We start from the raw sequence: 26,415 nt of genomic DNA on the forward strand, positions 1-26,415 counted from the left end.
AGTGGACGATGACCCTAAGCACACAGCTAAGACAATGCAAGAGTGGCTTATGGACAGAGCCTGTGTTAAAGCCAATCAAAACATCTCTGGAGAAACCTGAAAATGGCTTTCCACCGACGTTCCCCATCCAGCCTGAGAGGGCTTGAGAGGATCTGCAGAGAAGGATGGCAGAAAATCCCCAAATGCAGTTGTGCAAAGCGTGTCACATTATATCTAAAAAGACTTGAGGCTGTAAAGGTGCTTCAACTAAGTTAAATTAAGGTTACAAATACTTATGCTATGTACATTTTGTAGTTTTTCCTTTTTAATAAATTTGAAAAGTTGTCACAAATCAGTTTTTTGCTTTGTCATTATGGAGTGAGGAGTGTAAAGTTTAAAAAAAAAAAGCCGGTTAGCATAAGTATGCAACAAAACAATATGTGAAATGCAAGGCACTGTATTAAATCCAATATAACTGTACCAGTATAGAAGTAATTGAGCAAGTGCAATGCTTTTGTGATTCAATTCTGTAAGACTGGTATATGCAGAGACTGACGCTCTATTTTATTTTTAGTTTTGCATGGTGAATTTGATTTATGCTTCACTTTTGACAGACCTTGATTACATCAGGGATTCATTGACCACGGCAAATTCTTTTGAAAGAGTGCCAGCGAGTCCATAGTGCTGATGGAATACAAGGTCTATGCACCTATGGATACTGTCCAATTGTGAGCACAACAATGCTACACATAGTGGAGAAAATGGAAGCAGCCATTATTGAAATATCAAAAGTGAAACATCAGATATTAAAACTTCCATCTTACTTGCCAACGGCAAATCAAATTAGAGGCAATTATGCAGTGACTCAAATTGAATAATCAGCCAGAGAGCGACTGATAAAAGAATGAGTCCCACTCAAACCCGCCCAGCACATACGACATACCGAATGACTTGCTTTGAGAGGAGAATGTCATGGTTCAAGTCTATGGCTTTGTTTGACAGGGAAACGACATGGGAAAAGACGAAGACAGAGGTGTAGTTTAAACAAGCAGATGCTGGACTGTTTGCTTCTCCATTACAGAGGTACTTACATCAGTTCTGAGGTGCAACTGTACAGGAATAACAGTGTAGAATGTTGCTTGGTTATTGTGCCTTGCTTAGGAAGTAGCTTGAGGACTTCGCAACGAGTTTCGCCAGCAACGGATGAGCAGCACACTCTTCACAATGGGAGCTGCATAACGCAAATGTCTTTCACATTCATAGTTCCAAAGAAAAAGCACAAATGATTAAAGTCTTTCATTCCAAGAGGCTTTTAAAAATGTTGAGGCTTGTAACAGCTGCAATCCATACACTTCAAGGTAAACAAGAAATAAATAAAATATCAGCAGTTTCTTAAATTATACATGAAGAGCCACGTCCACAATATCTCAGCAAAGTATGATCAAAATATCTAAAATGTTTACACATATTTACATCTATAATTTAAGTTTGTCAGCATGCTTTTCTATAACAATCAGGGCCATCCATATACTGTAGTCTCCAGTGTGTTTGTTCAGCAGAAAACAAGCAATCCCATGGAAACCTGCAGTATAGCATTCACACACACACACACACACACACACACACACACACACACACACACACACACACAGACACACACACACACACACACACACACACACACACACACACACACACACACACACACACGTTTCAGGATGACAGTTTCTTCTTTTCCGTCATCGCTGTATGCCGAAATGTGGTTTGTTGTTGTGAGAAGATAAGGATGAACTCTTCTCTCCTGTACTTCTCAGTCTTAAGTGTCCAGAATGAGAGTTCAAATGAAGAATAATCATCTACTTGCATGGCATTGTGGGATGGCACCACACTGGTTCCTTTGCAGTACCTGTACAACAACCATGAAAAAATGCTCACAGCAGGTTGGGTAATTTTATTCGAGAAATGTCTCAGTTTCTGTTTATGAGTTGATATTTGAATTGAATTGGTCCCATTGAACAACAGGATGTTCAAAATGGAATTTAAAACGAAGAGGACTTCTAAAAAACTAACCACAATACAGAAATTTCATAAGTCCACCACAAATAATAAAGAATAAACAATTACATAATTGATTATTTATTTCCATTTATTCCTTGTCATAAATAAAAAAAAATCTCAAATTATAAGACATACTGCATATTCTTCTTAATATCTCTTCTCTCTAAAATTTTAATAGTGTCAAAACAATTAAATATTTTGCATAAAGCACCACAAAATATACACAATTTTAATCCATTATATAGGTCCATGTAATCCTAATAAATGTAAAATAATAACACAATTGAATTATGAATTCAATGAACCAATATTATAAGTCTAAATGTATATAATATAATTAATATAATATACAATTCTGTACGAGATAAGTATGGCATAAATATAAGAAATACAAATGTAAATATAATATTAATTAAAAACATGAATTTCAGTTCGTTTCTTAATTTAGATTTTTATTCTACTTAAATATAATTGTGCATTCCTTTTGTTACCTCAACTCAAATTCAGTTTAAATACAGGAATTAAATTCAACTCTGAAAGATGTACAACATCTGCCTCAACGCCGTTCTTGTAGGTTTTTATGTACAAAAAAGTTATATGAATATGAATTCCATGAGGTAAGATAAAGCCATTAAATGGACGCACAGCTGACCTTGATGCCAGAAACACATAAATAACAACAATAGTGTCATTCAAACAATTACTGGCTTAACTGAAGTCATCTGTCATTTAGCAAAGGCTATAACGCTCTAGAACATAAAACGGACGTCCTAAATCTAAAAACAATCACACAATTTTAATATAATCGCTTTCTATATGCTTTTCTAGGCACTCAGTGGCAGATGCTCCTAAATAACTAATTTAAGAGTGAAAGGTGCATCAAATTTGGACAAATGCCCTGTATTTTAAATGTGTGAGTCTTATCTCTGAAACTGGGATGTAGTCAGGATTTAATAAAACCAACAGATAGCCTGAATGTAGAATACATTTCTGTTCAGCACAACATACCTGTGTCCTTAAGGCAAGCTGCTACTATACCAGGCCATCATAGAGTGACAGAGCTTGTACAATCGAGGGATCTGCCTTTGATCCCTCTTGGAACTCCTGTAGGGTCAGCTTCCCATCAGCATTCTGGGTAAACAAACAAACATTGTTTAGAATCACAACTGTCCCAAATGTTGAGTACAAACAACTAGATGTGTTCTTTTAAGGCTGTTTGTTGTTTTATGCAGATGCATGGGAGGTTTTAAAAGAATGTGGAATAGACTTGAAGGTTGTATCTGTTTACAAACTAGAGGATAAAAAAACAGCCATGAGGATTTTTAATTATGCATGAGGAAAAAAACTCACACTTTTAAGTTGCTTCCCATGCCCAGCAGGGGGCAAGTGCCAACAGGCTGATCCATTGAGGAAACGTTCATAGCGGAGTATGCAATGGAAACGCTTTTTTTCACCTTATGTGGCTCCGTGTGGTACTTGTTTTAAGAAGCATTAGCAATTATCTAACTCCGGAGAGTAAACGTACTCATTCTGATCTGAGATTGCTATGGTGAGAGCATACAATCTCTGTGGACATTCCCTAGCAAGTCCTGATGTCATCTTTCAGGGCTTGAAGTGGGCTTGAGCTGGCATTTAGGCTCCAATGATAGCGGTAGCGCATGCCACACTGGCGTTTATAGACCCGAGGGCAGCGTTAGTGACGCTAGCTTTACCACAGAAATGAGCTCTTATTCCCTACTGTATCCTTGATCTGTCCTGCACTGGATTGATGACGAGGATGCGGTTAGTAAACTGAATCAGAGCTATAAATGAGCGATTTTTCTTGATGGGTTTGGTGATGGTTGATTGCTAATACTGTTGTGCTCGACTGCATACAAATCCTTAGTCTTAAAGGGATAGTCAACCCACAAATGACAATTATGTCATCATACTCACCCTCAAGGCATTGCAAACTTTTATGCATTTCTTTCTTCTGCTGAACACAATAGAAAATATTTTGAAGAACGTTTATAACCAAACACTCTTGGTTTCCATTGACTTTCATTGTATTTTTTTTTGTCCATACAATGGAAGTCAGTGACAACCAAAATTGTTTAGTTACCAACATTCTTCAATAGAATTTATTTCATGTTCCTCAGAAGAAAGTCATACAGGTTTTGATGTACATATTTTTGGTTGGACAATCCCTTTAAAGGGGTCATGACATGGGTTTTTTTATTTTATTATTATGTTCCCTTAGGTGCAAATATAGTATTACTATAGTTTTTTTTACAAAAAACTTTTAAAATGTAGTGATTTATGACCTTTTCCCACCCTGTTTCTCATCCTCTGGTTCAAACAGTCTGTTTTGGGGGTGTTTCCCCTTTAAGAGTTCAGTGTTACCGCCCACTGTTATGATTGGCTAACGTCAGTGCCTATGCATCAATTATTAACGCCCCCAGCCAGAACCTGTGCGGATTCAGCGTATTTAAAAAGTAGTTTAAAGTTTTAAACACATAACTTACAGTTTGCGTCGTTGTTGTTGAGCCCAGAATAGTCGGCAAGGACTTATCTTTGAGCAACAGTTTTCTGGCAAAGCCAGCATCATTTTGGGATTTGTTCTCAAAACAGTCATCCTTCAAATGTATAGAACAAACGCTTAAACTAACACTGCCGTGACTGAGACGTCCGCAAAAAATAAAGTGCATCCATTTTTCCCTGACGACTGGATCTTTCGCAGCGTATTCAAATATGTTGTTTGTCCACAGCCAGGAACAGCACATCTGCGGCATCGTAATTTCCCTGTACACAGACCCACTCGCTGTCCGTCGACTGAACACTTGTGAGGCGCGCAGCGCGCGACAATGATACGAAATGAGCGTAGTTGTCTTGTGCTGGAGGCGGTCATATGCAAACGCAGGTACGTCACTTCGTACCGTGACGTCACTTCTTACCATGAATCCAGAACGAGCTGTATTTAGAGCTTGATTAAATAAATGATTCGTTTATAATGGGGAGGAAGTCTTAAGCTATGAAACTTGCAGGACGTTTTAATGGTACAAAGACCAAGATCAAGGCAAATTTGTTTTCTCATGTCATGACCCCTTTAAGCAGTTAGTCTGCTTAAGTAATTTCTTTAAACAAATGCATGAATTAAATATAATAAACAGTCCCCTGCATAATAATAATTAATTTTTGGTTTGGATTATTAACTGGATCAGTGTGATTGCGGTCAAAACAAAAATGAACATATCCTTACCTTATCCATCATGGCAAAAATGCGATCCACCCTCTTTTCTGGCGTGTTTTCTTCTTCTGGAAGGTCCACTGTGTTTCCCTAAAATGAATGTAATTAATATACAAGACATCTGAGAGACGGTTTTCTCATTAAACGAATGCCATATGATCCGATTGTAATTACAGCTGAAATAAATGGTGACTTACCACCATCTGATAGATGGCATCCACGATATTGAGCATTTCATCACGTGTGATAAAGCCATCGTTATCAAGATCATAGAGCTTGAAGGCCCCTAAAGCGTGTAAAAAGAATCATGGTGAGTGTGTATAGCACTTTTCGTAAATATAGTACAAATATACATTCATTCACATTTGTTTCTTTTTCAACAAATGGTTGGTATTTAACCTATACATACAAATCACCAATTTAAGAAGCAATACAGACCAGTGATGTTATTGTTAAAACTATAAAAAAAATAGAAATAGAAATCGTTAATAGAAATAAAGCTGAAATAAATTATATTAGATGAAAAACTTAAAATGGAAAAATAGAACTGAAGTAGAATAAAGACTAAAAATACATAAAAACTGAATTAAAACAAATTAAAGCTAAATGGAAATGTATAAAACTAATGAAAATGTCAAAGCATAAAAAGTACTAAGTAAAATAAATACTATAATAGTATATCAATAATACTAAAACAACACTGATAGGATGTTTGGTGTGTGTAGCACAGGTTTTTTCCTGCTATGTTGATTTTATTTTAGAGGTTATATATATCTATATATTGTGCCTCTAATGCTAAAAAAAAAAAAAAAAAAAAAAAAAAGACAATGAAGTGTACTGTACCGAGTGTACTGTTTAAATTTCCCATAATCAGTTCGTTCAACATAGAAAACCCTGAAAAAGCACCAACGGGCATCTTGTTGGACTTTTTGAGTTTTGATTATGAATTGAAGAGCAATGTTATCAGAGTGCAGACATGTAAGCTTATCAGCACTGCAATGAATAATGGATGCAGGATTGAGTGATGAAGGCATGCTTTGTATGAGCCAAATCATTGCACAGCAATTACAGCAGTGAGGAGCGACTCTTTCATCTCGCCATCTATGGCTTTCACTCCTTCACTCCAGGACGTCCCACCCATACAGCACTTTTTCATTCCACTCATCTACAACAAAGAGTCCTGCAAAGAGACAATCCTACGACTTATGCAGAGTGCAAACACAGGTCAATGCCTGGGGTGAAGAATCAACAGAGAACGAGAGCAGTACCCAACCAGTGTGTAAAAGTGTGGCCACAAAGGTATTCAGACACTTAAACCACACTCAAAAATGTATTAATGTCTCTGTATTTGAAATAAAACAATCAAATCAAGTGACATTTATAAAAAAATTAAATAAATAAAAAACATACTGTTGTTCAAGCTAAACTTTTCACAATACAAAGTTTATTACTAGCAGTGAATTTATTAAACAATCAGAATGAGCTTTATTCCCAAACAATAGATATATTGTTATTTACGATAATGTATTTGTAGTTTTATATTGCTTGGTTTAGTCATGTTATTGGTGAGATATTTTCTTTGCAATATTTGAACTTTCTCTCTTCTGTTTGTCCTGTGCCGCATGACCAGGTGATCATCGCGTGACTAATTGATTGCTGTTTAAAAGAACTCTGATTGTGTGTGTTACTCACACCCTCATGAACGCTTATTGGCCGCAACACGCAGGTGTGCCGTTGCTTGTCATCTGTTTTTTTTATTTAAGCCATGAAATAATAAAGGCTTTTTATATTTTTCTAAAAACTAATATTCGAGTGCCTTGGATTGTTTTTTCTTATGAGTGAAACCATCCCTACACCCAAAGAGCACAGAGATACAGAAGTTACACCCCGTGCAGCACTTCTTGCATTACATGTATTTACAATAGATACATTGTTAAGACAAAAAACTGTGAGAACTGGCTGACGTCCGGGGATAGAGAAGTTGCCGGCTGTCGTCTGCCATGATGGGGAGGAGCAAGCAGATCGAGGGAACGGAGAGCGAGCTTGCTGGCGGGTCGCTGTAGCAGAGGAGCCATCGCCAGCCACCATGAGCCGGAGGAGTCAAGGAACCTCCAGTACCAACGCATGGCACTGCGAGTGAGAGTCTCTTGACTGGTTGAGGACCGGGCGCCAGTGTGTCCGGGAACCAGACCAAGATTTATTTTATTTTTTTCTCTCCCCTCTCTCAACTCTGTTGCTCTCATACTTCCCTCTCTTTTTCTCTCGCTTCATTCTGTCCTGGGCCTGGACTTTTTTATGTGTGCAGCAGTCGCCTGTGAGTGGACTCAATGAAACATTAAAAAGAGTGGAGGGCAGGAGGCGTTCTTGGAGATGGGCGAGGAACTGGTGAAGGGCACAGAAATGGAAGAGCTTAGTGCGGAAAACCCCATGATGGAGATGGAGGAGGGAGAAGCCAATGCAGAGCCATGACGGACCTCTTGGGAGGAGCTTTGGAGCAGATCAACAGAAGCGGAGCAAACGACCTTCGAGACCCCTGCAAAGCCTTGAGGGCGACGGTTCATGGTAGGCCCAGAAGTTCTAGGCAATGCCGCTGGCTTGAGGGAACGAGGCGAGGGCCTGGCAGAATGGGGTGGCACTGGACAGAGCGAGGACCAAACAGGAACCGGGGGGTAGGAGGAACCCGGTGGAGCAGAAAGGGGTGGAGGGGTGGAGGGCTGAAGCGCAGCAGAAGGAGCATAGAATCAAAGCAGAGACTAAGGGCTGACAGGGTGAGGTGGAGTAATGGGACTGGAGGTTCAAGGTGAATCCAGGAGATCTGCTTCACAGTGTCGGACTGGTGTTGTGGGGGTCTGAGGTGGAGTCGATAAGCTGACGTGGCTGCGTGGCGTGGGCGTAGCCGAGGAGCTGTAAGGCACCAGCGGTGATGGAGCCAGTGGTGAGGATTGCGACAATTGGGTGGGCAGGACATTGGGTGAGACTGGGTTATGTAGTTTTTACGTTACGCATAATGTAGTTATTAGATGTGGTATGCAGTGGATGTAGGCTTGGGCTCTGGTTTTGTGGTGAGCATGGCCGTTGTCTCTGGGTCCATCGTGGGAGATCTGTTGCTGGGACTATGTGTCCTTTATGGAGTGGGTGGAAAGATGGCTGCTGGGGGTGTTGAGAGTCCTAGAAAGTCGGAGTTGATGGTGGTGTCTTCCTCAATGACTCACAAGGTGAGGGAAGATCCGCAACCCACAAGGCATAATCGATGAACTCGATGAAAGGAAGATGATTCTCCCTCAACAGCAGCATCTTCCAGATGATGCCATCCAATCTGTTCCAGAAGAGTCGTTTAAAAGTCTCATCGTCCCAGCATGCATCGTGATAGTGTTCCAGGAACTCCTCCACATACTCCTCAAGCGAACAGCCGTTCTTTGAGTAGCAGTCCATTTCAAGTTTACTCATTTTGAGGGGCAGTTTTTCGGTCACAAGTGTGGTGGTAGATAAGAGATGCATGATGAGATACTTTAATAAACATGACAAAGAAAGTCACACTAAAACATGAAGAGAACCGACAGAGGTCTGAACAAAAAAGGGAGTACTTATTCACAGAGAACTAAACAAGACACGTGGGATTAATCAGTAACCTATGTAACAAACAGGGAGAATTTAGTAACTATTGAAATGGAAACTAAACTGAAAGGAAACAAAGGAACATAAACAAAAATAAAAATGAAACATAACATAACCATGACAATATGATATAATGTAAAAAAAAAAAAAAAAAAAAAGATATGATATGATATGATATGATAAAGAATTTCTAATAAAAAGCTCCAGCATTTGTTTGGAAAAGCACTTGGTTTATTAATTTATTTAACTTAAGTGTCAAAATATGTTTTGGGGCCACTGTATGTTATCTAGACTAGAAAGATAAATTAATGTATTCAATTCATTACAGGGATTTAGTTTTTTAAGACTGCTTCCTGTTTTATGACACATCTCACAAAGGTATTTCACTGCTTCTGTCGTTGACTGATTATCGCTTGAATGGGCTTTTAATAATCAAAGACTTGCTTACAGCGGAGCTTTTCATCCAAGGTCCCACGTGAGGTCACAGACAGGGCCTGAATGAACTCTGAGAACTCAATCCGTCCATCCTGTGGAGAAAAAAAGAAAGATATTTAATTGCCCTGTCATCATGGCGCCCAAAACCCAGCAACACTTTACACAATGCGATTTTATTAAACTTTGTTGAAATTCATTTCTAAAAATAGGCCACTAATACATTTGGCAACACTTTACAATAAGGTTCCATTTAACCTAAATTAATTATATTAGTTAACATGAACTAACAATTAACAATATTTCAAAAGAATTTATTAATCTTAGTAAATGTTAATTCCAACATTTACTAATACATTATTAAAATCAAAAGTTTCTGTTAATATTATTTAATGAACCTGAGCTAACATGAACTAGTTAATAAAAATACTGTTCATTGTTATTGTTAACAAAGAGGAATAAAAATTGTAACAAATGCATTGCTTATTAGTTAATACATTAACTAATACGACTTTACTGTAAACTGTTACCATACACTTTAACACTAAATGTTGTGTGCACTAACATTAGATTTTACATTATTAACTATGAACAATTAAAGAACAAATGCTTGTACATGGTTTGTTCATGATATCTAATGAACAGCTCATTTTAAAGTATATAACCTTATTGTAAAGTGTTACCCAGAAGCCTTAGTTGATTGGCAGATTAAAATGGGCCAGTGGATTGCTATTCCTATCCCACCCCCTGCTCTTCCTTGGGGCTACAGGCTGGCACCACTAGCCATTACAAGATGCATTCTGCTGCCAAATATCCAGCAGATACGTTATGACACATTTTCTGATTTGTCTATTGAAACCTCTCTAGACTAGTGCAAGAGAGGTAAATGAATGCAGTTTTCTACTAAAGCAGCTCTCCAGTGTGTTCATGTTTTCACTCGCGCACATCTCACCTCGACAGACTCAGTTCGATTTGGCCTGATTTAGTTCTAAATGACGTCACATCAGTTTGTTCTTTGATTTTGCTTGAAGTATATTGGGGCTTAACCATTCCTTATCTAATAGGATCCAGTTATAAACAAGATTTCATGCATCAACCGTCCTCCATCTTACTTTACTTCTGTTTGGGGATTAAACATTAAAAAGAAAACTTTGTATGCCAAGATAAACAATAATATATTATAAATACAAGAGAATATTAAGCGAAAATAATTGTAAAAATATGATGATAATAGAGTATAAATTCCGTTTGAAATTGCTTATGTTATGTAACTCACTACAGTGTGGCTAATGTTCTGGCTCGCTGCTGGAATATGAAGCTTAATGAATTCCTCTGTATTACCTCAATCCATTTTTCACTTCTACCTTATGAGTTTTCCAGTCCCTGCTATAGAGCTGAATCTAACATGCAGTGTTAAGTTTCAGTCAAATACAGCCTTGAGGGCCAAAGGTTCAGTTTTTGTCTCACCAGACCACAGAATCTCATTAAACCAAATTGCTGCATTTCCTATACGCCTCGGGCAAACTCTAGGTGACTCGACTTTCTTGCCCCCCTTCCATTTGTGAACTGTATTTGCTTCCATTGTCTCATGCAGTCTTTCAGGGAGAACAATAACAATAGTTAATCTCCTACAATGCTTCCACTATTCCGAGCACTACGTTTTGGAGGAAAGCCATTTATTCCATCTTTTATCTCACTTTAAAGATGGCTTTCATTGTGCTCTGACCACAACGTAAAACATTATTTCTTATATCCCTACAGACTTGCATTTTATATTATCTGCCTGAAATGTTATGTGGACATAATGGTTTAGTGTTTCCTTGAAACGGCACAAAGTTGGGATTGAGTCAAGTTTATTGTTCCTTCCAGCAATATACAAGGTGTTGAGGTTTGGCTCATCATCGTGGTCCCATCAGCCCCTGCTGGTAAATGCTGAAACTACACAGTTTGCACACATCACAAATACTTATAGTAATTTAGATTTTAGTAGATATTTATGCAGGGCCGGATTTGTTTTGGAGGGCTCTCAAAAGTGTGAAATTGTCTTATGTTTTTAACTGTGTTTTATCTTTCATTGATCTGAAGACTGGGAGGAGTTAGCTTTCCTTAGATTATGTGGATCAGATCCTGATTCTTATCAATGTTAAAAATAATTGTGCTGTTTAATATTTTTGTGAAAACCATGATACATTTTTTCAGGATTCTTTGATGAATAGAAAGTTATACAAATTTGAAAGATAATTCTACATTATCAACATCTGTACAGTCAAAGTCACTTTTAATAAATGTAATCCATCCTTGCAGATATAATTAATAATAATTACTTAACATTCTCACCCAAACTTTTGAATGGCAGTGTAAGCAATTAAATAATTGGGACAAGAGAGCTGCTACTTCAGAAGTATTTCTCATGTCAAGCTGATAAGTTAAACAAATAGACATGAATAATTTTCTATTTCTACATTTTTACATCGTACAGCTGTAACATAATACAATTTTAAAAAGGATAACGTAAATGTAATATCATAGAATAAGACTGGTAACTTTAAGTTAGTTATTGACTTAAAGTTACCAAGGTAAGTTATTGATTAACTTGATTGGTAAGACTACTGAGTCTGTATAAGACATTACTGGAACTCTTAACAAGCCCAGACTGATGCCATCTCCACAACACTGACAATGAGCCAGTGGCTGAAAAAGTCAACCTGAGGTGAAATGCATTGCAGAATAGTGCAGATTACTAGAAAAGAGCAGAGGACAGGGCTAACGTGTCTCACTAACAACAGCGGGACCTTTCAAAACCTATAAATAAACTTTAAGGACTTTTGACTGTGTGTGTGATCTCTGAAAGTGGTTCTGCTGCCAGTTGACTCTTATCTGGCTGGGCTAACTGGCTTCTAATCACATTACAGATTGCACAGATAGCAAAACGAGGCTATTTAATCAATTATTTATAATGGGAACCAAGCACAATTCCCAAGAGAGAGTGAATAATTAACCTTTCACCTCCCATCCATATTCATACGTGCTCTGTTGCAAAGCCTGTGGTCTCTCGCTGTCTGCTGCCTACTTAGACAGCATCCTAACAGTCAAGGAACCTAATAAGTGACTGATGTAGAACACTCTACATAGACATCGACTGCAAATATTGCTCTTCATTAGAGACTTGATTTGCAACTGATTGCAATAGTGAGGCAGTATTTAGTATTCAATATTTTAAACAATATTTATATATTAATAAATTAATTATTAGTATGTTTATAATAAACATTTATAAACACACCTAAAAATGGCATGGTTCACTCTCACAAGTACCATCCCGTTATAAACCACTTTTAGATTTTTCTTGTCTTCTTCACATGGTCGACTCATGTCAGTTATTTGATCATTGCTGAAACTGTGAATGTATTCCTATGTGTGTATGATAGTCTGTAAAAAAAAGTCATTTATGCATCAACATAGTGATCTGACGTCATTAATAATGGTTCATTATGTTCATAATATGGTGCATTATTGCTGTGAAGTGCACACAAATGCTTTTCCATCCAGAATGTTAATCTTTATCAACAAGAAAAAGTTTTGTATCTACTGTTTAAATTACTTTTCTCTTTTATTTACATATTTATCATTATTATTATTTATTTATTTGTGTTAATGTTGGCAATATATTTAAATTGTCTTCAGATTCTTTTAATAACTTTGCTCAGTTATGTAGTTAATTAAGGCATCTAGCATGTACCATTCACCAAAAAAAAAATTAACCCGTGACCTTTAGAGATAAAATCACTGTCTGTGTGAACAGGACATAAGAAAAAGACAGAAAAGAAAAAGAGATATAGAAAGATTGTCTCCAACCCTAAAGAAAAAAAGTGTGCAAGTGTGCAAAAGTGTTGCAACTTGTGCAAGACCAAACAGTGATGTGCACTTCACCTTGTTCTCGTCAAAAACATTGAAGACAAATGAGGCGAACTTGGTGGGGTCGCCAAAGGGGAAGAACTGTTTGTAGATCTTCTGGAAACCTGCAGCATCAAGCTGACCACTCGGGCAGTCTTTTATGAAGCCCTTGTACCTGGAAGAGGAAAAACAAAACATTATATTTTCATATGCTTTGATACAGTATCTCTTATATGTCATGGTATCAAGGCACTCATGAATAGTGGGCAAGAAAGAAGACTATTAAACAGTAGTGAGCACAGCACCTGACTGATCTGCACGCTAACAAAAAAGGCTCATGCCTTTGTAATCTGCCTCCTGCTTCAGGAGATCTCTGAAGTCTGTTCTCTTTCTGACAGTTAGAAATAATTTATGGCTAGATCTGTCAGCTTCCTGAATCCCGCAGTGACTTGAGAATGACATTAAACAAGAATGAAACTTTCACAAAACTACAGGTAGTAAGACTCTCGTGTCTACTATGACCTGCCGGTCAAACCTTCTCTTCAAGGAACAAAAGAAAAAATATTTTGTTATATTTTCCTTATTTATTATATATAGGCTATATATATATTATACACACACACAAAATTGTGACACATATGCCTACTTTTATTATACAAAATAGTTAAAAATGTGGGGGTCAATTAGTTTTTATTTATTTTTAATTTAATTCTATTTTTATTGAAAGAAACATATTTTAATATTTTAATTCAGCATGCATTAAACTGATCAAAAGTGACAGAAGTATTTTTGTAACATTATAAATGTTTCGACTATTTCAAATGCTGTTTGTTCTTTTGAACATTCTATTCATCAAAGAATCCTGGAATAAAAATTACACTTTCCACAAAAATATTCAGCAGCATTTATTAAAAATATTTTTTTTTTTTGTGAGCAACGAATCAGCAAACTGGAATCATTTCTGAAGGATCATGTGACACTGAAGATTGGGTATAATAATGCACATTATTGCTGTTCTTACTGTATTTTGTTCAAACAACTGCTGCATTGGGCATAAGAGACTTATTTTAAAAACATTTTAAAAAACAGTCAGTTTTGTTTAAGTAATGCAAGGATGTTTACATATTTTAAATGGAAAACAAGACAAACATACAAAGAATATTATTTTTGCAGTACATTTTTTTTTTTTAAAGAATATAACTTTTTATTTCCCTTTTCAATATTTTCAACAGGACTGTTGAGCTGCATTTCAGGGTACAACAGACCTGCACTTTGAATTATTTAGCTCTCATACAGTAAATGCCCACCTTCCAATCCAATGCAGCTGCATGTCACACTCAAACACTGCATTACATTTATAACCACTAATGTCAAGTTCACCCAAGTAGAATGTTAGCGCAGCTTAGCTTATCATAGAATGTGAATACATGATGTTATGTGACGTGAACGTAAAGAGACGCTGGGAAAATTCGAATGGAGATTCAGTGTGGTATAAGTTATAAGTTACCAAACTCTCTCATCAGCCTCTCTCTTACTCAGTTTGTTAATTTTTCTCTCCCTTTCCTAATGATAAGTGGCAGGAACTTCCTTCTCTCGTATAGGAAAGAAGACTAACATGAGAGCAAGACAAGCGGAAGGCCATATGGGTCTGTTTGCATAGCTGTTTTGGTTTGGACTAATACCAATTTTGGCTCCAGATTCTGATACCTCAGTACTAAAATCAGTAGGCTACCAGACAACTAATAAACAGCCTTAAACAATGGATGAAATAGTCAAATAGGACTGCAGCTGGTTTCCCTGCCAGACCAACTGTAAAGTGCCTCTAAAACAAGCCAACAGACTGCTAAGACAAGCTGGAAAACCAAATCTTAAGGGACAGTCACACAACACTCATTCCATTGACTTCCATTCATATGCATGCGAATGCAGGAGACAGGAAACACAAGCTTGAGCAAATTTCACTGTGCTCCAAAGTTTGATGAACGCTGACTTGCAAATTCGTATCACGTGAAGACGTAGGATTTGCAGTCATGCTAACATAGAAATATTACATCGAAATTTGTATGATAAAAGTCTACTGTGACTGCAGCTTTAGACTGATTTAATCTGAGTTTTTTTTTTCACCAGCTCTGTGCATTAGGTATTTCAGTCTATTAAAACTTACTGGCACTGCAGCAGACTCCTCAATCTCTTAAAGTTGCAATGTAACGGATGTAGCGGAAGATCATTTGTTCTGTACTGTGACATATCCAAGTGAAAAAAAAAATTGGATTATTAAAAAAGATCATAATCATTGGTTGTAGTGTAGATTGGATGGAGTGAATGCAAGCTTGATGGGATGGTGTTTAAGGACTAAATTATTGGAGAAGTTCAGACTTCTCATTTAAGTCCAGCATTTATGTGTACCAGAGAAAGATTTTGTACACAACCACAAAACCAGTCAAAAATATATTTTCTGCCACATGCTCACACAAGTATCTCGCAGAGGGTCATTGGTCTGTATAGCCTCCTGTGGCTTTATGACGCCATCCTCTCGCCACATGCAGAGCAATGCCAACTGTGTAATGTCTCAGCAATTGCCCCATTACACCACACTGGTCAGGAAAAAACACTCAGTCGAGCATAGTCGGATGATTCACAAATCAATTTGGGCTATTTTTAAAGCTTCAAGAAAACAGAAAGGAGAAAATGTTCTCTGTAAGTATGATTCATGCTTTATCCATTCATTGGCAAAGGGGTCTGTAGGTGGATTGGGAGGGGACTATTGCGCTCTGTCAGTGAGCCCTGAACAACCTGCCACCTCTCAACACACACACACACACACACTATTAAGCATGCACTGAGTGAGCACAGAGCAAACGAGAAGGGTAACCGCATTTCGTTCTCGTTAATCCGACTTGATTGCCGCTTAATTTGAGGGAGCCGCTGTTGTCAAAGCAACGCCTGGTATTTTTTTGAAAAGCGAGGAATGCAAAGCACTTACAGTACACTTCAAATATGACGTGCATAAATGCAGCATCTAGTTTTAAAAAATTCTGATTTCAAATGAAAACAAATTTACCCCCAGAGTGACATTGGCTTTCATTTAGACAGGATAATGAACTGTAGGAATCTTACATCTCAGTGTCTAAAAGGCACTTTCTAATTATAAAAGTCGCATCGTTCTTTAATTACACATTATTGAACTGTCTGTAAAAGTCCCACTTTCGACTACTATGAATGTCAGCCTACAATTCCAGTCCAGACGGTCTGGATCACTGATGTAAAATCAATAATTATATGCCATTTCCGTGCTGAAAAGACTAATATGGTCCGAGCTGTTTTTTTATGGTTTAATGTATAACTGGTAAGGTTTGATGTCAGTTGGCGTTTGTGGTTTGCATAATCATATTTTATGTAATCTGGTTATACATGATAATTAGAGGTCGACCGATTCATCGGTTTTGCCGATTAATCGGCACCGATTGTTGACTGGTGGAACTATCGTTATCGGCAAAAATATATACCGATAGTTTTTCCTGGTTGCGTCCATTGCTGGAGCGGCTGAGAAGCGCGCGCTGTCATTCATTACACATGAGAGCTGAAAAGGGTCTGCTGGCATGATGCAGTACAAGAGCGGCCTCTAGAGGTGTAATAATAACTCGTGCCTCGTGTTGTTTATTTCGACACGTGATTCTGCGTGCTGCACTGAGAGCACATGCTGCGCGGAGAGCGCTGACATCAGATGCGCGTTTAAAGCACCGACAGCTCAAATGTATGTATACAGTACATTTTGTCATATCATTATAAAGTGATTAATTTGTTGACTAAATGCTGCATTAGTAGAGAAAGAACAGCACAACATATGTTTGTTTGCCTTCGAGGCTGAGAGGACAGGACGCTAACATTAGTAGTACCTCAAGCGGTTAAAACACTGACAAACATAAACGTATGTCCGACCCGAATGTTTAATGTCACAATTGTTACCTCTATTTGCATTAGTTCATATCCAGCTGGTCACTTTTATGCATTAAATATGCAGAGAAGTTGCATATTTAAAGCTAGAGACGTAAGCAAACTGATATGTTCATACAGCCGACAGAAACATTACGAATCAGAAAAGCATTCGATTTCGTTTTTTTTTTTTTCATCTTCACATTTTAATACAAATTTTATTACTTTTTTATTAATTAAGTTGGCTTGAAAAGAACAGTTAAATAGTTACATTTTGAATGTAACTGGTTTTATTTGTTATTTAGAGTATTACTTTTTGTTTCAGTTTGAATGAATGTCTTTTATTGACTTAAATATTTATTCACATTTATATATTTATTTCATTTAGCATGTTTTCATGGTTCAATACAGTTTTTTTTTTATATATATATAATAAAGTTCAGCACTGTTTTACTTGGAGTGTTATGTTTGTTTTTATCCAGTATCAATTTTAAAAACTATCGGTTCATTAATCGGTTATCGGCAAGTATGGCCCAACCTAGCTATCGTTATCGGTAAAATCCACTATCGGTCGACCTCTAATGATAATGAATAAAGGCCTAAGCCTATGCCTTTTGAATGTTTTGTGTTCCATTAACTTCTGATGTATGGGAAAAATAGCTGAAACATTCTTCAAAATCTAAATTTATATATTTTTTGTGTTCCACAGAGTAAACATGAGTGTGAGTAAATGATAACAGAATTTTTGAGTCAACTATCCTACTCCTCTCCTTGGATCAATAAAAAAAAAAAAAAAAAAAAAATCAGGTGTTCATCTGAGTGGTCTAAGAGCTTGCTTCTTCAAATGTTCACACTTGAAATGGGAATACACACAAAACAAATTGACTATATTCAAGGAGTTGTTGTGGTTGTAATAAAACAAATATTCTATATATAACAAATATTGTCAAAAAAATAAAAACATCTGGCACAGTCAAGAACAAACACATGCACAAATGAAGACAAGACACTATAGATCATCACACACACACACACACACACACACACACACACACACACACACACACACACACACACACACACACACACACACACAAGGAATCTGAATGCATCTGTGTTCACTGGAAGTTACTGTACACATTGATTTAATCAGTGCTTTATATGATGACAGTGTATCATTTTTGTAACTTGTTTGTTCTTGTACACTTCCAGTTTTTCCTCAATCACTTTTGCTCAATTTGCTTCAACAAGGTATAGTCCAAAAATCTAAATTTTGATATAACACTCATTCAAGGGTTGACAGCCATGGTGAAAAAACATCTAAACATTTTGACCGGTACGGCTCACACAATGACAAAAAAACATTTATTTTTAGTGGCATTAGCCAATTTACTGTCACAATAACTAGGTTATGAAGCTTAAATGTTTTGGGTGAGTTACTCAATTTTTGCAGAGGTGCAATAGAGTTGTGATGTCCCATTTAACAGCTGCGTGACAATTGTACTTAAAGTTTAGTGTTAAGACAAAATGAGCCAACGCATTTGAGAAAAACTGTAACATGACATGTTCCTGCATCAACATCCATGTTCACCCTGGAACAATATTGCTTTCAAACTTATATGACTTTTGTGGTATCAGTCAGGAGTTATTAAGCAGAGAAACACACAAAACAAAAGAAGCGAACTTCATCCATCTAGTTTACTCTTCCCTTCTGTTCTCACACACATTACGTCATTACACAACAGTTCAGACTTCCTTTTCAAAATAGTAGTCCACAATAGAAGTTAAAACACAACAACTTTCTAGAAGAATTGTATTGGTAGCTCTTTTCCATGCCGTTTAAAATGGAAACTGAAGCTTTAAGCTTTACAATGGACACAAAAGTCTTCTTAAGTCATACAATAAGACTAAAACTTAAGCCATTGCTTATTGAAAATGTTGACACCCAGCTCAGGAGTTCATGGGAGCCGTAGCAATGTTTAATTTGTGAGCAAAATGTGAGTCAACTCTTTTGAATGAATCTGCTGCTAAAGATCACAAAACCAGTCTAATTGATTTATTTCACGAATTGAACTGAATAGATTCTCAAGTTCAAATTTACTAACTCGTTGATTTGGTTGCAGATCCAGTCCTCCTAGAAAGGAAGATAATCTGTGAATAACGACTTAAATTTCAGTCTATTCCCCACATAAAGCTATCATAATATGACCTTGTGTGTGTGTTTTGTTTTATTGACAAAAGCTTCGCCACCTTACGGCAGCTCCGCCAGCCTTTAAACAGCACTTCAGGAGATTGCAGTGTATTCAAATACAGACTTTCATTGTGATGTCCAGCACACACACAAGTCCTGCAGGGGAAGACAAATGGCTCAGATGTTTTTAGTTGTTTCTCCCAAGGCTGTTGGTTAACCTATGCCCAGCCATTAATTCAGCCACTGGACTATTAGCCGCAAGGCAACAGTTGGATGATCAATACACATCAGCCAATATGAAAACGGCCATTTATATAGCGAGTGGAACTCTTGGTTAATACTGGGAATTTTATTTCTGTATGAATTACCAGCGACAGAATGTCTAGGTCTAGTATAAAAGGACAATAAATGCTGTAGCCTAATACCGAAGAGAATGCAATCTGCCCGGCTGATGTAATAGTTCTCTAATTCCATTTGAGATCACGGAGGAAGATGGTCTTGTCAGTTTCATTACATTTCAGCTCTGAGATTGAAAGACAAAGATTCAAATCACAATCACACAAAAAAGATTAGCCTCAAACATGCCTGACAGTCCATTCAATGGCCATCAGATGAATATTGCTAACTGGTTCAAAACTGCCAGTTCCACATGCTTTATCCAACTTCTCGAAGTAAACACACCGTTTGTAGCAATAAACTTAAGAGGGCACCTTAATAGCAATTTAACTATATCCATGACCAGAACTGTATAATTTGCTTTGTTTTGTGTGAAATAACTTGTACTTGTTACTTTTGAACTGACAGAATTTCTGATATACACATTTTCTGATATACAAATACAGAAAAACTGTATTTTTACAGTTTTTCTGTCCAATTAGAAACAGATATTGCTGTGCCAATATTTAAATACTATAATAGTTGTAAATTCCGTTACTATAAAAATGTTTTGTGTGTGTCAATATTTTATATAGTTCATTTCAGATTTCATTTCAGACTCCAATTTAATATGTCGGTCCGGTGTTTTTTTCCTAAGGGTGGAGTTAGAATAACCTATATAAAACCAAAACAGTCATGTGAAAAAGAAAGTGCACCCACTTTGAATTCTACTGTTTTACGTTTCAGTACACAAAAGAAACATCTGGTCCTTAATAGGTCTTAAAACTAGGTAAATACAACATCAGATGAATAACAACGGATGACATATTACACCGTGTCATTTTTTATTTAACAAAAACTAGGCCAAAATGGAGAAGCCATGTGTGACAAACTAAGTACACTCTTAATGATTCCATTGGAATTAAGAGGGTAAGTAGAAGTCAGACGATGCTAATCAAATGCCTTTGTTTGGCCAGAATGTACAGTGCCACATTTGGCGAAAACCAAACACAACCTATCCGTCCAAACACCTTGTACCAACTGTCAAGCACAGTGGTTGAGGGTGATGATTTGGGATTGTTTTTCAGCCACAGTATTCTAGAGACAAATATGAGGCCATCTGTCCAACAGCTAAAGCTTGGACAAAATTGGGTCAAGCAACAAGACAATGATCCCATGCACACCAACAAATCGACAACAGATCGGCTGAAAAAGAAAATAATCAAGGTGTTGCAATGGTCCAGTCAAAGTCCAGACCTCAACCCGATTGAAATGCTGTGGCGGGACCTTAAGAGAGCTGTGCATAAACAAATACCCTGAAACCTCAATGAACTGAAGAATCGTTGTAAAGAAGAGCAGGACAAAATTCCTCCACAACGATGTGAGAGACTGATAACGTCATACTGAAAACGATTACTTCAAGTTATTGCTTCTAAATGTGGTTCTACAAGCTATTGAATCATCGGGTGCAGTTAGATGTTTTTACACATTGCTTCTCAATTTTGGCTTTATTTTTGTTAAATAAATAATAACACAGAGTGATATGACTCATGTGTTAAAGACCTGTCAAGGACCAGATGATTTTTATTATGTCCTGAAAAGTAAAACCACAGAGTTCTAAGAGGGTGTACTTTCTTTTTCACATGACTGTATACGGTTTAAATGTTTGGGGGTCAGTACTTTTTTTCTGAAAGAAACTAAAACTTTTATTTAGCAAGGATACACTAAATTGATCAAAAGTGAAATACATTTATAATAGATTCATATTTCAAAAAAATATTTTCTTGAACTTTCTATTAATCAAAGACTTGTATCACGAATACAAAAATATTAAGCAGCACAACTGCATAATGATAATGCAACATTGATAATAATAAAAGTTTATAAATTATATTTTAAAAACTGTAATTATTTATTTTAAACTAATAATATTTCACAGTATTACAGTTTTACAGTTTTTTTATCAAATAAATGCAGACTTGGTGAAGATAGAGACTTATGTATATGCATCCCATGGTGGTAATACTTGAAGGTTTTTACATCTGCATAAAGTATACACACACGTCTGACATTTGTGCATCAAACAAGTACTGTGGCTAAAACCATGAAAATAAAAGCATCTTTTTGCACCTTCAGCTCTGTGTTACTTTAATGACATCATTCATCCTCAGGAAGGATCCTTAAAGGAATGATGGGTACTGAAAAGGCAACGGTACCTGTGATAGGCGGAGTGAGATCTTACAGTGAGGAAATGCAAAAGCACCTAAGCTCACGTCCCACTTCAGCCTCACATCCACGTCCTTCCTCACTGGTTTTAAGTATACCAGCAGCAACAGCAGTAGAATTGAGTCAACAATGTAGCCTGGCAAACACCCAGGGGCACACAGTGCCAGGGCTGGACTGACCTTGGGCATGCCAGCAAAGGTGTCAGCACTTGGACTCTGTGACAGACTGACACACTCCTGCTCGCTGACATTTGGGCAAATTAACGGAAGGACGGAATGTAACGTTACTGTCAAATGTGTGTTTCAAAGGGTAGACACTGAGATTTTCCCCCTGAAGCACAACTACCAAATGATGAGAGGAAATACAAAATGATGCTGTGATGGCCAAAGCAGATGGAGATACAAAAGAATGATGTACCCAGTGTGCCAAAAAGGAGAGGAGAGGAGAGGAGAGGAGAGGAGAGGAGAGGAGAGGAGAGGAGAGGAGAGGAGAGGAGAGGAACTATACCACTATACGTGTAGGATGAACGAAGGATGGAGGAAGGATGGATGATAGATAGATAGATAGACAGACAGACAGACTAACTGACAGAAAAATACATAGATAAACTTACCATTGCTGAACCTCTTTCTCTGTAACTGTAGGGGGAAATAGGAGAGAACACAATTAACAAATAAAGAAAAATACAACAGATTTGTCAGGCAAACATGATCAATATACTGACTGCCTCATGTGATTCAGCCTGTTTCCTTCTGGAATGCGCAATATTAATACTTTTTACAGTCTCATTTGATAGTTTTTTATTTGCTACTTAAATGGAAACCACCTTTGCAAGCATGACATGATAAACTCTGAAGATAAAGCAAATATGACAGAACACTGAACAAAGAAAACTGAGGACTTAAATACAAGGGAGAGCTAATGAACTGAACAGAAGCAGGTGAATACATTAATTAGGAGCTATGGAAACTAATAAATCACAGGGAACACGTGCAAATTAGAAAAGGGAAAACAGAACACAATGACAGTAAAACATAACTATACAGAACAGAACCGTTACACAAATCCTAAACAACAAATCCTCAGACAACACATCACATTAGTCTCATCTTTACATTCTGAGAGGCAGCTTTCACAGCAGGACCCCAAAGGGCTTTTCACACCGCTTTTATATGGCATCAAATGGTGGACAAAACAGCGCAAGCGCATAAACAGCGCAAGCGCATACACAGCGCGCAAGTGAATTAAAACATTGTGAATCACCGTGACAAAAGCTTGCACGTAAAATCCCAAACTGGAGAACAAAAAATATGAGTGAGCGCACAAATTAACAAGTCGCAAGCAGAAATAACAGCCGCGAGTCCTGACAGGTTCCACACGCACGAGTTCTTTTCTACACGCACGCGCAGATTTAAACACGCGCAAGTTTTTTTTCTACACGCGCGAGTTCTGCGCTGTTTTGTCCACCATTTGACGCCATACTTTTAACCCCGGGTAAAGGAACGTGTCACACTTGTAATTTAGAAGCGGGGTTAGCACCGCTTTATAACCGGGGTTATGAAACCCTGCTACAAAGCTTATGTCAGTTTATGAATACCCAGGATTAATTGTTAAACCCGGGTAAATTATGAGCAGTGTAAAACGTGAAGCAAGATAACCCAGGATTCAGTTTGGCCGGGGTTTAGATTGACCAGCCTATTTCAAGTGTTAAAAGCCCTCAAGAGTCCTTCTCTAACACACTTGAAGATGCATCCATTTCTATGTGGAAAATCTACTAGACATTTATATGGGTAAAGATGGACTACTGCAGTTATGCAATTTTTAATGGACTGCATTTATATAGCGCTTTTACAGACCCAATGGCCACCAAAGCGCTTTACATATTGCCTCACATTCACCCATTCATACACCGACGGCAGTGTCAGCCATACAAGGCGCCATCCAGCTCGTCGGGAGCAGTTGGGGTTAGGTGTCTTGCTCATGGACACCTCGACACTTGGTCAAGTGGAACCGGGGATTGAACCACCAACCTTTCGGTTTGTAGACAACCTACATGAACCACTGAGCCACTGCCGCCTTAATCTAAATGGAAAGATAAATACTGTATATACAGTAGCCTATCTTATTTGATACTAATTTGTAGGTTCGTAACAGCAATCAATTAATCCAAAATGTTATCAAATTAATGATATGCTATCCTTAATAATTCATCAAATCAATCATTATAATCAAAATAAGAACAAATAATAAAAAAATATATATATTTCTTGAGAAAAGCCCTCAAATGAAGATCATTTAAAAGTGGTGCTTTGAGATTGAATCGCTCTAATGGCAGAGAAAATGTATTATTAAAGAATTATAGGTTATTTATTTTCCTCTAAACCACTAGATGGCACAAAAACTTGCCGTAGCACTTTTCAAGATGCACATGGAAATTTGGCTGACCCTTGATGTGATCGCAGCCGTGCAAAGTTGATTTCTGCGCTACTTTTATTTAATATGTGATGTTTTTTTAAATGTTGTAGATTTAAGAAAGCAAATGAGAAACACTACAATTTTTGAATACATTATGAGAGAAAAGTCTTTTTAATGATTTTCAGTTACATTCAAGGTAATTAAAGCAACAGTGTTGTGTAAAAGTATGGTACTTGGGGTAAAAGGCGCCCCTGCTGTTAGGGCACTTTGCTAAACTGATTGTTTTGAACAAGTAATAACTTAGACATTATTAAAAACATTATTTTAGCTAAAGTATTTGTATAATATGGTGTGCCTTAAAGGACAAGTTCTGTATTTTACACTTAAAGCCCTGTTTTCAGATCGTTTCTGATGAAATAGAACGGTTAAGATTGAAATTTGGACACATGCTGCTGGCCCGAGAATTTTCGGTTTCTGTGGTAGCACCCCCCCCCCCCCCCCCCCCCATTATAAGGAGTAGGCTATACGAAATTGTACCCACACAACCCTAGTGCTGGGATAGCACAGTTGTTGCTGGGAAACAGCAGTAACCTAGAAGCTTGAAAACAATGAACGAAAAACGTAACCAACACAACGACACAACACATAGCCAGAAACTGGATGTCAAATCCAGTACAACATGGGTTTAGATCTGCCACTAGAAGGACCAACATTATAAAACTAGAAACTAGAGCAACAAACCAGTGTGAGCGAAGTGTGGCAGTCTTTAACAGTCTGCCATGAAACAGAGCTGTGTTCAAGAGTGATTCACATGAGCAACTAAAGGCTGGATTTCAATGAAAAGGGCATACATATATGACATATGTGGGTAATATGAAAGTACCCACCCTGATATCACATCAGCCTAAAAATTTTGTGTTGTTTTTGGTTAACTTGAATGGATTATGAGAACTAAAAACTGAAGAGACATGCTCCAAACAAACGTATACCAAGAATGTGAGATACCATAGTTGTTGACCAAATGCAAACCATTGAGACAATTTGTGTTTATTCATTTTAGAGGGATCAAAAATCTGAACACAACTTCACAGACATCTCAAACTAATTTCGTAAGCGTTTTAATGCAGATTGTTATTATCCGCTTTACATGTTAGTCAGAAGGCCTCTTCCTACCTAAGTGGACGATCCTTTACCAATTTAAGACACTATAGAGCCAATACCTTATGCCGTCACTCAATAGTCAGGCCTTGCTGGCCACCTAGACATGTTTTTTGTATAAAGGTTATGTCACTTACGCTATTTTCACAATTACATAATGATTATTCGTGAGTTTTCACTGCAAAACAACAACAAGCAAATTGGAATTGTTGAGAAAAGCCACAGCCAACTGTGATTTTGGGCAGCAATGATTAGAAATAAGCTTGGCGAAATCCTGCTGGGACTGCTGTAGTCAACAAATGATGCATCTAATGCTGCCCTTAGAAAAATCGACCAGATGGAGGCATTTTAGTTGGATGTTATGCAAACATTGGACTCGAAGCTGCCTTGATGTCTTCTTACCAGTATTCTGCCTGAGAAGTCAACATTTTTCAGGTTTCAGACACAGCCAATGTGTGCAGACCGTCCTGCGTCACTATTAAACATTAACATTTGCATGTCTAAAACGGTACACATTTTTAAATGGTTTGTTGAGAGGAAATTGTGTGAACTAGTGTTGGATTCTTGTTTTATACCGAAACCACTTAAACAACCGTCTTTCCATTTTATGAATGACTTTTTCTGTTTCTGCAGTCAAACACTCTCTGTGCTAAGACCACTAATCGCTTGGAAACCACACAGTGGCAAGATCTTTTCAGATATTGTGATGTGCCTCCTTGCAAAAAATCACAGGAAATCATTGTTGAGGCGGATTGTTCTGATGACGGTACACAAATCGTTTGTATTTCAAGCTTTGGAAAAAGAGATTTAGAAAAGCGTGACGGAGAAGGAAATGACTGGCACACAGCACAAAACTGTGAGCAATTAAAGGATCAATTTACCCAAACAATGAAAATACTTTGCAAGCTAGTGT

At 37.4% G+C, this 26,415-nt stretch overlaps 1 protein-coding gene across 7 annotated transcripts in view; it reads right to left on the bottom strand.

The window, feature by feature from the left end:
- Positions 1 to 948: 948 nt before the first annotated feature.
- Positions 949 to 26,415, bottom strand: part of ncs1b (neuronal calcium sensor 1b) — a 37,656-nt gene continuing 12,189 nt past the window's right edge. For 3 of the 7 annotated variants that reach the window (XM_079637463.1, XM_079637467.1, XM_079637465.1), the window contains 7 exons: positions 22,543 to 22,567; positions 13,241 to 13,379; positions 9,327 to 9,405; positions 5,461 to 5,549; positions 5,276 to 5,353; positions 3,046 to 3,168; positions 1,262 to 1,885 (listed from right to left, as the gene is read on the bottom strand). In XM_079637463.1, the coding sequence (XP_079493589.1) occupies positions 3,070 to 3,168; positions 5,276 to 5,353; positions 5,461 to 5,549; positions 9,327 to 9,405; positions 13,241 to 13,379; positions 22,543 to 22,567 (509 nt within the window). In that variant the 3' untranslated portion in view covers positions 1,262 to 1,885; positions 3,046 to 3,069. Of the gene's footprint in view, positions 1,886 to 2,589; positions 2,690 to 3,045; positions 3,169 to 5,275; positions 5,354 to 5,460; positions 5,550 to 9,326; positions 9,406 to 13,240; positions 13,380 to 22,542; positions 22,568 to 26,415 lie in introns of those variants that run through there. The other 4 variants (XM_079637464.1, XM_079637466.1, XM_079637462.1 and 1 more) reach the window with 4 other exon arrangements.

This window comes from Phoxinus phoxinus, assembly GCF_949152265.1.
Source record: "Phoxinus phoxinus genome assembly, chromosome: 15".
In the NCBI taxonomy this organism is placed as follows: domain Eukaryota; kingdom Metazoa; phylum Chordata; class Actinopteri; order Cypriniformes; family Leuciscidae; genus Phoxinus; species Phoxinus phoxinus.